We start from the raw sequence: 12,949 nt of genomic DNA on the forward strand, positions 1-12,949 counted from the left end.
AGGCTTGGCTTTTTACCAAGAAGTCTATATATAAATAAGACACAAGACAAAATAATGCAAGCTAGACCACACTACATTTGTAAATTACTTTTAGAATGATTACATATTTCTAGAGTATTCTTTAAATGAAAACTCTGTGTGAGTTGTTACAAATCAACTTGTGTATATAACATATGCTGAGAAGGAAGAGAGGGAAGGTTTCTATGGAAGAAATATATTTCTCCTTTTTGAGATTTTTTAATTTCACCATAACTTGTATCTGTGGTAGTCTCAAAGAAATTAATTTAGGTACAGTAACTATATAACTTTAGAGCAGCATGGGGAATATGCAGATAATCTCTGAAATCAATATAAAATGTTTCACTGAAAATTCAGGTTCTTCCGTAATTCTGTACATAATCGCATCAAGTATCTGGTAACCCCCCCACCCCAAAAATCAAATATCTTTTTTTGAAATATAATTCTGGTAGCATAGCCTAATTTTTTAATTGCCTGCCCTTTTTTTTTTTTTATGCAAGATTTTACTTAACAGGACAATTTGATAAATTTCTCTGTTAGATTGCATCTGTTTTGCCCACTTGTTGCATCTTGTATTTAGGCCATAATCCTGAAACTGACTTCATGGGTAGACTCCTGGGCTCATGCAGAGGCATTTGCAAGTTTGAGTCCTTGGGTCCCAATTCTGCAAAGATTTATGTACATGCTTAACTTTGTTCACTGTGACCAGTTCCATTCAGAACGTGCAGGATTGGGTTTTAGATTATAATCTTTTTTGGGCAGGGTCTGTCACTTGCTATTTGTCTTGACCTGGTTGAACCCACTAGGCACTGCTGCATGACAAATAATAATAACCAGTAGTTATTTACAGTCTATATTTATGATTTAAAGCATTCAAACTCACCAAGCTTAAAACAGATAGATATGATTACAAATATAGACTTTATTTTATATTTTCCTTATTTGAGCTTGGCTGCAAGTCAAGGGCTCCCAGAAACACTGTGTTCTCATATTATTGATCCCTTTGTGGTAAAATTTAAAAATAAAAATCATAAATAGAAAACACTAAAGTGTTGATTGTGTATTCAGTTTTGGTAGACTAATATTTCTACTTAAGATTTCGTGCTCTTAAAAAGTGTCTTGATCACAGCCAGGATTAGGAGATAACCATCTCATAGCTTCTAGGAGGGTTACTGTTTCACTTGCAATAGTTTTATACAGATTAACCATAGGTGCCTTTAATTATAATATTAAAAATAGATTTTCATAATTTTTTTCATTTTTCTTGAGAGTGCAAATATGAAATCTAGATACAGGCCAAAATGAGGTTATCTGTATATCTGAAGTAACCTTTCCTTGAGAGAATATATTCACACAAATAAAAGAACTTAAAATAGTAATAATAAAACTTATACACAAGCTTTGTATCAGGTTATGAATCCAACTATGACAGATACTTTCGCAACATTTATCAATACAATTAATATGCACTCCACTTGAAATATATTGAGCAAAATTTTCAAAAGCACCAAAGTGATTTAGGCTCCTAATTCACTTAGGTGCTTCTGAAAACTCTCACTTGTATGTACAGCATGGTATATATTTATATATTTTTCCTTTTAATGCATTTCTATGAAAAGTTGTTTTAAATAGTCTCTCTTTTTTATGTTGTTAGGATGTATTTAGTTTTCAAGTATCTCCTAACATAAATCCTGTTAAGCTGAATGAATTGGCAATCCGAAAACGTTTGACTATCCATGGAAAGGAAGACGAAGTTGATCCTTATGACTATGTGTTGCAAATTAGTGGAAGACTGGAATATATTTTTGGTGACCGCCCATTAATTCAGTTCCAGGTATTGAAATTTTTTTGAATTCTAAATTTAAGACAAAAGTGGGTTTTGCCTGGAAACAAGGAAAATTAATTCACAATTATGCTGGAGTAACTTCTGGTTGAGGAATTTAACTTTTTCGGAACAGCTGGATTATTTATTTTAGAAGTGTTGTTGACCACAGAAATAAATTGTTTCAAAGAAAATTTCACAAGGATTAGCATGTTGAGAAGTAGAATGTATTTCCCACATAAAGCTATTTTATCATGCTTATTAGAACCAATTTAGTATTATATCATGATTCAGAAAATAAGGACAACATTAGAATATTAAAAATAAGGCTGACTGCTTTTTTTTTCTTTTCCCTCCATAATCACACTAGTTCAGATTGAAGTGTTGTCATGAGCTTAGACATTTTTTTGTCAGTTTGTCTCAACTTTAAATTGTAGACATAATGAGCCAAATTTTCAGCTGGTGTTAATCAGTAAAGCTCCACTGACTTCAATGGAACTATGCAAGTTTACATCCGTTGAGAATCTGGCCCATTATTTTTAATATATATAATTATAAAATCTGTTTTATTTGGATGGTTATTTTGTTTGTCAGGTGACAATACCTCTCAAATTTATAATAATAATTCATGCCAAAGGCTTTTTCTTCCTGTAAAACAATAGTGTATCTGCACTGCTGCTGGCTCATTACTTAAAGTTCAGGTGCATTCTCTGTGACTGTCATGGTAATGTGATAAGTTTCACATTGGTGCTTAAACTAATACCCTTTTCCTATGAAGTTTCCTTCCAAATGGAATAAATTTGAGGAGATAATTGCTCCAAATTTGGTTTTGACATAGCTTGTGACACCACATAGTATTTAGAAATCACAGAGGTGTCAGGTTTATCGGGAGAGAAAGTATAACATTTTATTAATTGCATGGGCACGCGACTCCATCTGTGTCTTCTCTGACTTCTGGAACATCTTGTTCAGACGAGGCATGTTCATGCATTAGTATATGAGTTAGTTCCTCCTGTAATAATAAAATACTGCATTTGTGTGTAAAAATCAAGATAGAAATATATGGTGGTTAAGCATATAGAGGCTTAGCTTAGGGGACTTGAATTTCCAGTATGAAACAGGCACCCTGAAAATCATCCTGAGGTGGTGTGACATGGTCAATTCTTGGCTATCATGTCATTTATTGGGTGTAGTTCTTTTGGATGACACCTTAAAAAACAAAGTTCTGCCTGCCCTGTGTGGACATTAATGATTCCTTGGCACTCACCTTAATGGTTAAACTCTCTGTCCTTGGCCATATTTTCCACTTCTCATTTCATCCACTATTATCTGGTGTTGTCCACGTGTACCAGTGTGTTGCCTCCTTGCGTTTGAGAGGTAGAAAACTTTTTCTAATATCTAAATCTTCCTTGCTGCAGATTAAGCCGAATACTTTAATCTACCTTCAGTGGACATGGAGGCCAATAGATCACCATCCTCTTTATAACAGCCCTTAACATACATATCAGGCCTGGACTCAGTCATCTTTTCTGAAGACTAAAAATATGCAGTTTTTGTAACCTTTTCTCATAGATCCTGTTTTCAAAATCTTTTAGTATTTTTGTTGCTCTTCTCTGGGCTCTCCAATTTGTCCACATCTTTCTTAAAGTGTAGTGCCCACAACTGCACACAGGACTCCAGCTGATGCCTCAGCAGTGCCAAATAGTGCAGAACAAAAACCTCCTGTGCCTTACATATGACATTCCTGTTAATACACCCCAGAATTTTTTGAAACTGCATCAACATGATGGCTCATAATCAATTTGTGATCCACTGTAACCCAGATCCTTTTCAGCAGTATTCCAGTTATTCCCCATTTTGTATTTGTGCACTTGATTTTTTCCTTCCTAAGTGAAGTGCTGTGGAGTTGTATTGAATTTAATCTTGTTGATTTCAGACCAACTCTCCAGTTTATTAAGGGCCTTTTGAATTCTAATCCTGTCCTCCAAAGTGCTTGCAAAGCCTCCCTGCTTGGTGTCATCCACAAATTATATAAGCATACTCTGTGCTATTATCTAAGTTATTAATAAAATATTGAACAGACCAAGGACAAATCTAAGCTGGACCCCAGTAAATATGTTCTCTATTTGGCCAAAAACCACTGATAACTACTCTTTGAGAATATTTTTTCAACAAGCTGTGCATCCACCTTAAAGTAATTTCATCTAGACCACATTTCCCTAGTTTGTTTATGGGAATGTCATGTGGGGCTATGTCAAAAGCTTTCCTAAAATCATCTTAATTTAATTTTCTTAATTATCTGAAGTTCATGAGTCAAATTTAGCATGAGCTAAAATGGTTTTAAACAACAAGAATGGAATTATTATCAGCTTGTAACAACTATTTTCTGTCTGGCTTCAGTATATCCGTAAGTGTGTGATGAACAGGACTCTTCCTCACCTGACACTGGTTGAGTGTTGTAGCATAAAGAAAATGTGTGAACAGGAAATGATTGCCATAGAAGCTGCCATAAACCAAAAATCATCCAACCTTCCTCTTCCTCTGCCACCAAAAAAAACACGAACAGTTACTGTAAGTTGATATGGAGAACATTTACTAACAAAAGTAACGTAAGACACACCACTGATGACTTTTTTTCCTTCATGTATGTTTTTCCTCTCATACCTCTTTCCCAAGAGTTTCCTATTGTTGCTCAAGATGTTACATCAAGGATAAGAGGTCTTGGTGTCTTTACCCTGTCCTTTCCATTTTGATTCTTTTAACCTCTTCCAAATTTAAGCCCCTTTTCCACTAATACTGACAACACTTTTTACTACAAGCCAGAGGAGCAGGTGGTTACCTGTAACTAAACAGTGGAGAAGTTACATGAGGGAACGAATGATTCCCCAGCTTCATCTGCATGCCTACCTTCCATCAGCTGCAGCCTTGTGTCTGCTTCTTAACCCAGATTTGCTACACAGTGCTGCCACTTCAATAAACTCTGAAATATTTTTACGAATTCTTAATATCATGTCTGACAATTAAAATTTTTAAAAAATCCATCAGTCTGTTAATTAAACTGCTACCCTCAGAATGTGATTGCAATTTCTATAAGTGTGAATCCTGGGAACAAGGAGAGACTTTGTTCAGTGATACAGTAGTTATTGCAAAGTTTTGTTTTTAAACGGCTTGTATGTATGCGAGATGAATAGGTTTGAAACTTACATGAGGAAACACTTATTCTGATTTGTCAACCATCACAGCAGGCATATTTTAGTCCCAAGATGTGGTTTACGTGGGTTATTTTCTTTCCTGCTCCCTCAGGGCATCTGAAATGGTCTTGTGGCTATGATAGCTGAATTTTTCTTCATTCAATTCTTAAAAAAACAATTAGTTTTAATATTTAATCATGCATTTTTAGCTTTATCCATGAATATTGGAAAAATATTTAATATATAAAATACTAGATCACTAAATTGCATTTAAAAAAAGACTTCCACCTTTCTGTTTTCCTTGCAGCAGCTGACCCAGAGTGTGTGGGATATTAGCAACCCTTTCAAGATTATGCTGTTAAAGGGTAATAAATTGAACACAGAAGAAACTGCCAAAGTAAGTAATGTAGAGCCTAGCATCAGGAGATGTTCTTCTGACTGATCATTTTAATTTGCAAAGTGTTTACTGAATGTCAGCTAATAAAGGCTCCAGTTCAGCAAGGGCCTTAAGCAATATGCACATGAATAGTCCCAGTTGCACTATGCACCTGCCTACAATAAGACGCATGCTTTAGTGCCTTGTCTAGTTTGTCCCTGATTTTCAGCAAATGTTTTTCTAATGTTTGGTGTGATCTTGGCACAAAAGGTATGCATGCAGATCAAGCTATTTTGATATAGACATGTATGCCTTATACACGAGCACAGATTAAATATGAATGCATTCTGATTCGACACTAGATATATAGTGTTCTATGTAGCTCTGATTAAACTTTATCTTATATAAGGCTAAGGGTATGTCTACACTACGGAAAAAGGTCGAATTTACAGAAGTCGGTTTTTTAGAAATCGGTTTTATATATTCGAGTGTGTGTGTCCCCACAGAAAATGCTCTAAGTGCATTAAGTGCATTAACTCGGCAGAGTGCTTCCACAGTACCGAGGCTAGAGTCGACTTCCGGAGCGTTGCACTGTGGATAGCTATCCCACAGTTCCCGCAGTCTCCGCTGCCCATTGGAATTCTGGGTTGAGATCCCAATGCCTGATGGAGCTAAAACATTGTCGCGGGTGGTTCTGGGTACATATCGTCAGGCCCCTGTTCCCTCCCTCCCTCCGTCAGAGCAACGGCAGACAATCGTTCCGCGCCTTTTTTCTGTGCGGATGCCATACCAAGGCAAGCATGGAGGCCGCTCAGATCACTTTGGCAATTAGGAGCACATTAAACACCACACGCATTATCCAGCAGTATATGCAGCACCGGAACCTGGCAAAGCGATACCGGGCAAGGAGGCGACATCAGCGCGGTCCCGTGAGTGATCAGGACATGGACACAGATTTCTCTGAAAGCATGGGCCCTGCCAATGCATGCATCATGGTGCTAATGGGGCAGGTTCATGTTGTGGAACGCCGATTCTGGGCTCGGGAAACAAGCACAGACTGGTGGGACCGCATAGTGTTGCAGGTCTGGGACGATTCCCAGTGGCTGCGAAACTTTCGTATGCGTAAGGGCACTTTCATGGAACTTTGTGACTTGCTTTCCCCTGCCCTGAAGCGCATGAATACCAAGATGAGAGCAGCCCTCACAGTTGAGAAGCGAGTGGCGATAGCCCTGTGGAAGCTTGCAACGCCAGACAGCTACCGGTCAGTTGGGAATCAATTTGGAGTGGGCAAATCTACTGTGGGGGCTGCTGTGATGCAAGTAGCCCACGCAATCAAAGATCTGCTGATATCAAGGGTAGTGACTCTGGGAAATGTGCAGGTCATAGTGGATGGCTTTGCTGCAATGGGATTCCCTAACTGTGGTGGGGCCATAGACGGAACCCATATCCTTATCTTGGCACCGGAGCACCAAGCCGCCGAGTACATAAACCGCAAGGGGTACTTTTCGATAGTGCTGCAAGCTCTGGTGGATCACAAGGGACGTTTCACCAACATCAACGTGGGATGGCCGGGAAAGGTACATGACGCTCGCATCTTCAGGAGCTCTGGTCTGTTTCAAAAGCTGGAAGGGACTTTATTCCCAGACCAGAAAATAACTGTTGGGGATGTTGAAATGCCTATATGTATCCTTGGGGACTCAGCCTACCCCTTAATGCCATGGCTCATGAAGCCGTACACAGGCAGCCTGGACAGTAGTCAGGAGCTGTTCAACTACAGGCTGAGCAAGTGCAGAATGGTGGTAGAATGTGCATTTGGACGTTTAAAGGTGCGCTGGTGCAGTTTACTGACTCGCTTAGACCTCAGCGAAACCAGTATTCCCACTGTTATTACTGCTTGCTGCGTGCTCCACAATATCTGTGAGAGTAAGGGGGAGACGTTTATGGCAGGGTGGGAGGTTGAGGCAAATCGCCTGGCTGCTGGTTACGCGCAGCCAGACACCAGGGCGGTTAGAAGAGCACAGGAGGGCGCGATACGCATCAGAGAAGCTTTGAAAACCAGTTTCATGACTGGCCAGGCTACGGTGTGAAAGTTCTGTTTGTTTCTCCTTGATGAAACCCCCTGCCCCTTGGTTCACTCTACTTCCCTGTAAGCTAACCACCCTCCCCTCCTCCCTTCGATCACCACTTGCACAGGTAGTAAAGTCATTGTTGCTTCACAGTCATGCATTCTTTATTCATTCATCACACAAATAGGGGGATGACTTCCAAGGTAGCCCAGGAGGGGTGGTGGAGGAGGGAAGGAAAATTCCACACAGCACTTTGAAAGTTTACAACTTTAAAATTTATTGAATGCCAGCCTTCTTTTTTTTGGGCAATCCTCTGTGGCGGAGTGGCTGGTTGGCCGGTGGCCCCCCCACCGCGTTCTTGGGTGTCTGGGTGTGGAGGCTATGGAACTTGGGGAGGAGGGCGGTCGGTTACACAGGGGCTATAGTGGTAGTCTGTGCTCCAGCTGCCTTTGCTGCAGCTCAACCATGCTCCAGTGTATGGTTGAGCTGCAGCAAAGGCAGCTGGAGCACAGACTGGTTTGGTCCTCCAGCAGCCTCAGCATTGAATCCTGCCTCCTCTCATCACGCTGCCGCCACTTACTCTCTTCAGCCCGCCACCTCTCCTCCCGGTCATTTTGTGCTTTCCTGCACTCTGACATTATTTGCCTCCACGCATTCGTCTGTGCTCTTGTCAGTGCGGGAGGACAGCATGAGCTCGGAGAACATTTCATTGCGAGTGCGTTTTTTTTTCTTTCTAATCTTCACTAGCCTCTGGGAAGGAGAAGATCCTGTGATCATGGAAACACATGCAGCTGGTGGAGAAAAAAAAAGGGACAGTGGTATTTAAAAAGACACATTTTATAAAACAGTGGCTACACTCTTTCAGGGTAATCCTTGCTGTTAACATTACATACATAGCACATGTGCTTTCGTTACAAGGTTGCATTTTGCCTCCCCCCACCGCGTGGCTACCCCCTCAACCCTCCCTGTGGCTAACAGCGGGGAACATTTCTGTTTAGCCACAGGCAAAAAGCCCAGCAGGAACGGGCTCCTCTGAGTGTCCCCTGAAGAAAAGCACTCTATTTCAACCAGGTGACCATGAATTATATCTCACTCTCCAGAGGATAACACAGAGAGATAAAGAACGGATGTTGTTTGAACGCCAGCAAACATACACTGCAATGCTTTGTTGTACAATGATTCCCGAGTATGTGTTACTGGCCTGGAGTGGTAAAGTGTCCTACCATGAAGGACGCAATAAGGCTGCCCTCCCCAGAAACCTTTTGCAAAGGCTTTGGGAGTACATCCAGGAGAGCCGCGAATGCCAGGGCAAAGTAATCCTTTCACATGCTTGCTTTTAAACCATGTATAGTATTTTAAAAGGTACACTCACCGGAGGTCCCTTCTCTGCCTGCTGGGTCCAGGAAGCAGCCTTGGGTGGGTTCAGGGGGTACTGGCTCCAGGTCCAGGGTGAGAAACAGTTCCTGGCTGTCAGGAAAACCGGTTTCTCTGCTTGCTTGCTGTGAGCTATCTACAGCCTCCTCCTCCTCATCTTCTTCTTCTTCGTCCCCAAAACCTGCTTCCATGTTGCCTCCATCTCCATTGAAGGAGTCAAACAACACAGCTGGGGTAGTGGTGGCTGAACCCCCTAAAATGGCATGCAGCTCATCATAGAAACGGCATGTTTGGGGCTCTGACCCGGAGCGGCCGTTCGCCTCTCTGGTTTTCTGGTAGGCTTGCCTCAGCTCCTTAAGTTTCACGTGGCACTGCTTCGGGTCCCTGTTATGGCCTCTGTCCTTCATGCCCTGGGAGATTTTGACAAAGGTTTTGGCATTTCGAAAACTGGAACAGAGTTCTGATAGCACGGATTCCTCTCCCCAAACAGCGATCAGATCCCATACCTCCCGTTCGGTCCATGCTGGAGCTCTTTTGCGATTCTGGGACTCCATCATGGTCACCTGTGCTGATGAGCTCTGCATGGTCACCTGCAGCTTGCCACGCTGGCCAAACAGGAAATGAGATTTAAAAGTTCGCGGTTCTTTTCCTGTCTACCTGGCCAGTGCATCTGAGTTGAGAGTGCTGTCCAGAGCGGTCACAATGGAGCACTCTGGGATAGCTCCCGGAGGCCAATACCGTCGAATTGTGTCCACAGTACCCCAAATTCGAGCCGGCAAGGCCAATTTAAGCGCTAATCCACTTGTCAGGGGTGGAGTAAGGAAATCGATTTTAAGAGCCCTTTAAGTCGAAATAAAGGGCTTCATCGTGTGGACGGGTGCAGGTTTACATTGATTTAACGCTGCTAAATTCAACCTAAAGTCCTAGTGTAGACGAGGGCTAAGGGTCTAGATCACATGCTGCTGTGTAATCTATCCTGTTTTTAATTTTCTAAACATGCTGAACATAGCAAAAATTGCAACAGCACTTCCGGTAAAAATGTAGATGGCTACATCACAGACCACAAGTTGTTAACACATGGGAATTTATTGCACAGTCCCACACAATTTACATAAAGACCTTACAAACTCTTTGCCTCTGAAATAGAACAGCATGAATTTTCCTAATTTGTTTGGCTGATAATAAAGAATAGTCAGACTGAGGCCTGGTCTACATTATAGAGTTAGGTTAATGTAAGCTGCCTTAAGTATCTGAGCACCTTGCATATACAATGAATATCAATAGTAAATTCCCTTGTCAACATCATGCAGTCTCTGGATCTTCTTCCATTTTTAGATTTAAATATAGATTTATTTTTTTTAGAGCTAAATATAAGAGAGTTTCTGTTAAAAACTAATTCACGACTACTCATTGTCCAACTTCTCAATCTTATTTTAGTTTCATTCATGTACTCTGGAGTACTTAGATACACACCACAGTGCCTCATAAAGTATCATAGACTCATAATTGGCTGAAAACTTCAGAAAACAACTTTCTACATTTTAATTATGGAGCTTTAAGCAAAACCAGTTTCTCATCTCTTCATTCTTAAAATGAGTCATTAGTAAATCTCAAAAGATTTGATGATATGGTGCTAATAAAATTCTGAAAGCTTCTATGCTTGTCTGAACCTTTGGGGCTTGGACTGGGAACCTTCAGAGGTAAGGATCTCTTGAAATTTCTGGCATTTCTTCATTTTGGCATGAACACACATACTATGACAGCAGCTTTTAAGTTGCCTTGAAATAGGTCCATGTTCCTGGTTCTTTGCTTTTAAGGAATGACTGAAATATACTCTTATCTTGAAATTTGATCTTTTGTTACAATGGAATGCACCCTGAACTTTCTGATAATTCCATAGTGATCCTCTTATCACACGTGGACGAGGAGGAGGAGTTCGCTAGTGTTGCTGTTCCGGTAGCTCAGCTGTTGCTGATTCATGCATGCATGCACAGTGTTTTATTACCCTGCTTTTTCATGGCCTACTTTACTACGAAGTTTAGATTAAATGATTCTGCACATGCTACAAATACATTTGACTCATGGCAAGCAGGCTGAACAGAAGACTATATTTTAAAAATAGAAAAGAGCCTGACTTCTGTAATTTTGGATTATTTGTTTTTTTTCACAACTTTGATATAACAAATTGTGACAGACTCTTCCACAAATACAGAATTGGGGTACAATTCCTTATTTTCTAGCATTTAAATTGAAGATATAGAAGACACATAGGTGTAGTTTCTTTTGACCAAATGTCAGTATCATCTTCCTCTTCTAGGCTCTAACCTCTGTTTGGTGTCAACCATGTTGGATAAGTAATACAAAATTTTTCCACAGTTTTAAAATATCAGTTTTCTCTTGGAAGTTCCAGTTCTTTAATTAGATTAGGCCATATTTGCACTGAGATTTTGACACGAGTTTCACAACCCCACTCTGATCTATAGATTCTTATATAACTCCTATCACTGTAGAATCTGAATGCTTTCCAATAGTGCACTATCATCAGTCACGTGGTTTGTTCCCTTTCTCCCTAGAGGGAAAATTGTGTGTGTTGTGCAGGATTTTGTTTTTGGTAAGGTTTTGTTTGAGGTTTTTTTGTTTTGTTTTTTAATGTACACATTCCTGTGTGTTGAGAAAGTGAGATTGAGGGCTTGCATTGGAACAGAAGGTGATGTGGGTTGTAAAGGTCCTTAATTCATGTGGGAGTTCACTCTACAATCTCCAGCCAGCCCCTGAGAAAGCAGTCTCCTGCAGAGATGAGCTGTGCCCTTATAATATAAAGTTCCATAGTGGCTGAGTAGCTGAGTTGTTGACCATGGTTCTCCTCTCAGAGCTTTAGGTACACAAGCCCAAACTACTGAGCACCTTGAAGATCAAGCCAAAAGTCTACTCAGCAATGAGAGAGCCCCACGACCTGAGGCCCGCAAGCCTAAGTCAGCTGGCCCAGGCCAGATACAGGTTTTTCTTTGCTGTGTAGACATACACAGAGGAACAGGGACTTAATCATGAGCCTCTACCACAACAATGATAGCCTGTAGAGCAGACTCATTTTATCTGTGGTATTTCTTTCTGGACCAGAAATAAGGAATTGTCAGAAATCTCACCAGGGAGGCATTAAGATTTCCTTCACAGTTTTACAGACCTGAATAATTTGGATAAGCATCTAACTTTTTGAAGTTCATCCAACTCATCACTACCCTTACCATGCATTTAATTCTGTCCAGAACTGAATTGTAAATCCACATACATGTTTTTGCTTTTTTTAATGGGTTTTCAAGGCAACAGTTTCAATGGGAATATATACGATTTTTTAGAATAAAAAGGGGAAAAACACCTCACCATGAGTTTACCTTTTTGTATCCAGGTTTTGTAATTGTTTTGCTTTAGCATGTTGACTTTGTATAGAACAAAAGGCTTACCTTGAATTCAAGTAGAAAATAGAAAACAAGGTTAGTAGTTTGGACCTGACGCCTTTTCCAGGAAATATTTTAAAGGGAAGAATTGAAGTCAATCCTTTTACTCATTAGCTCAAAAAAGAAGCAACTATAAAATACTGTCAGCACTTTTCTTCACATAGCTAAATACATATAATTTTATCACTACAAGTTCAGTTTAATACTTATTCTGCCAACACAAGCTATGTGTGAACACCAGCAATAATAGACACCAAAAGTGAAGTAATTTTTTTCAAGATTTGATTTAGTTTCCTGTACAGTGTATGTTTTTAGGTTAATAAATACTCTGTTTTTAATAGACCTGGGCAGGATATGGAAATCACTTCCTGCAAAAAAAAAAAAAAAAAAAAGGGGCGGGGGGAGGTTTGGAATAAAAATTTAATTCTAAATCAGGACAAAATATCAAAATGCAAAATTTCTCATGGGTATGGTTTTTGGCTTCCTGGCTGCCTGCCCGGAAGGCCTATTTCACTTGTGAAATTGACAAGAGCCTGCCAGCCAGACAGAGGGCCCCAGTGCTCAGCCTCCCTTCCCCTCTCCTACCTCCAGGGTCGGAGAAGCTAAGCAGCGAACTCTCTGCCTCTGTGGTGTCAGAGCTGGGAGGGTGG

General features: G+C 40.5%; 1 protein-coding gene across 9 annotated transcripts in view; it reads left to right on the top strand.

Moving 5' to 3' along the window:
• PIK3CB (phosphatidylinositol-4,5-bisphosphate 3-kinase catalytic subunit beta) overlaps positions 1-12,949 on the top strand; it is a 191,717-nt gene that overhangs the window by 108,814 nt on the left and 69,954 nt on the right. For 7 of the 9 annotated variants that reach the window (XM_048863851.2, XM_048863850.2, XM_048863852.2 and 4 more), the window contains 3 exons: positions 1,673-1,852; positions 4,241-4,411; positions 5,339-5,428. In XM_048863851.2, coding sequence (XP_048719808.1) covers positions 1,673-1,852; positions 4,241-4,411; positions 5,339-5,428 — 441 coding nt within the window. The remainder of the gene's footprint in view (positions 1-1,672; positions 1,853-4,240; positions 4,412-5,338; positions 5,429-12,949) is intronic. The other 2 variants (XM_048863853.2, XM_075132236.1) reach the window with 2 other exon arrangements.

This window comes from Caretta caretta, chromosome 9, assembly GCF_965140235.1.
Source record: "Caretta caretta isolate rCarCar2 chromosome 9, rCarCar1.hap1, whole genome shotgun sequence".
In the NCBI taxonomy this organism is placed as follows: domain Eukaryota; kingdom Metazoa; phylum Chordata; order Testudines; family Cheloniidae; genus Caretta; species Caretta caretta.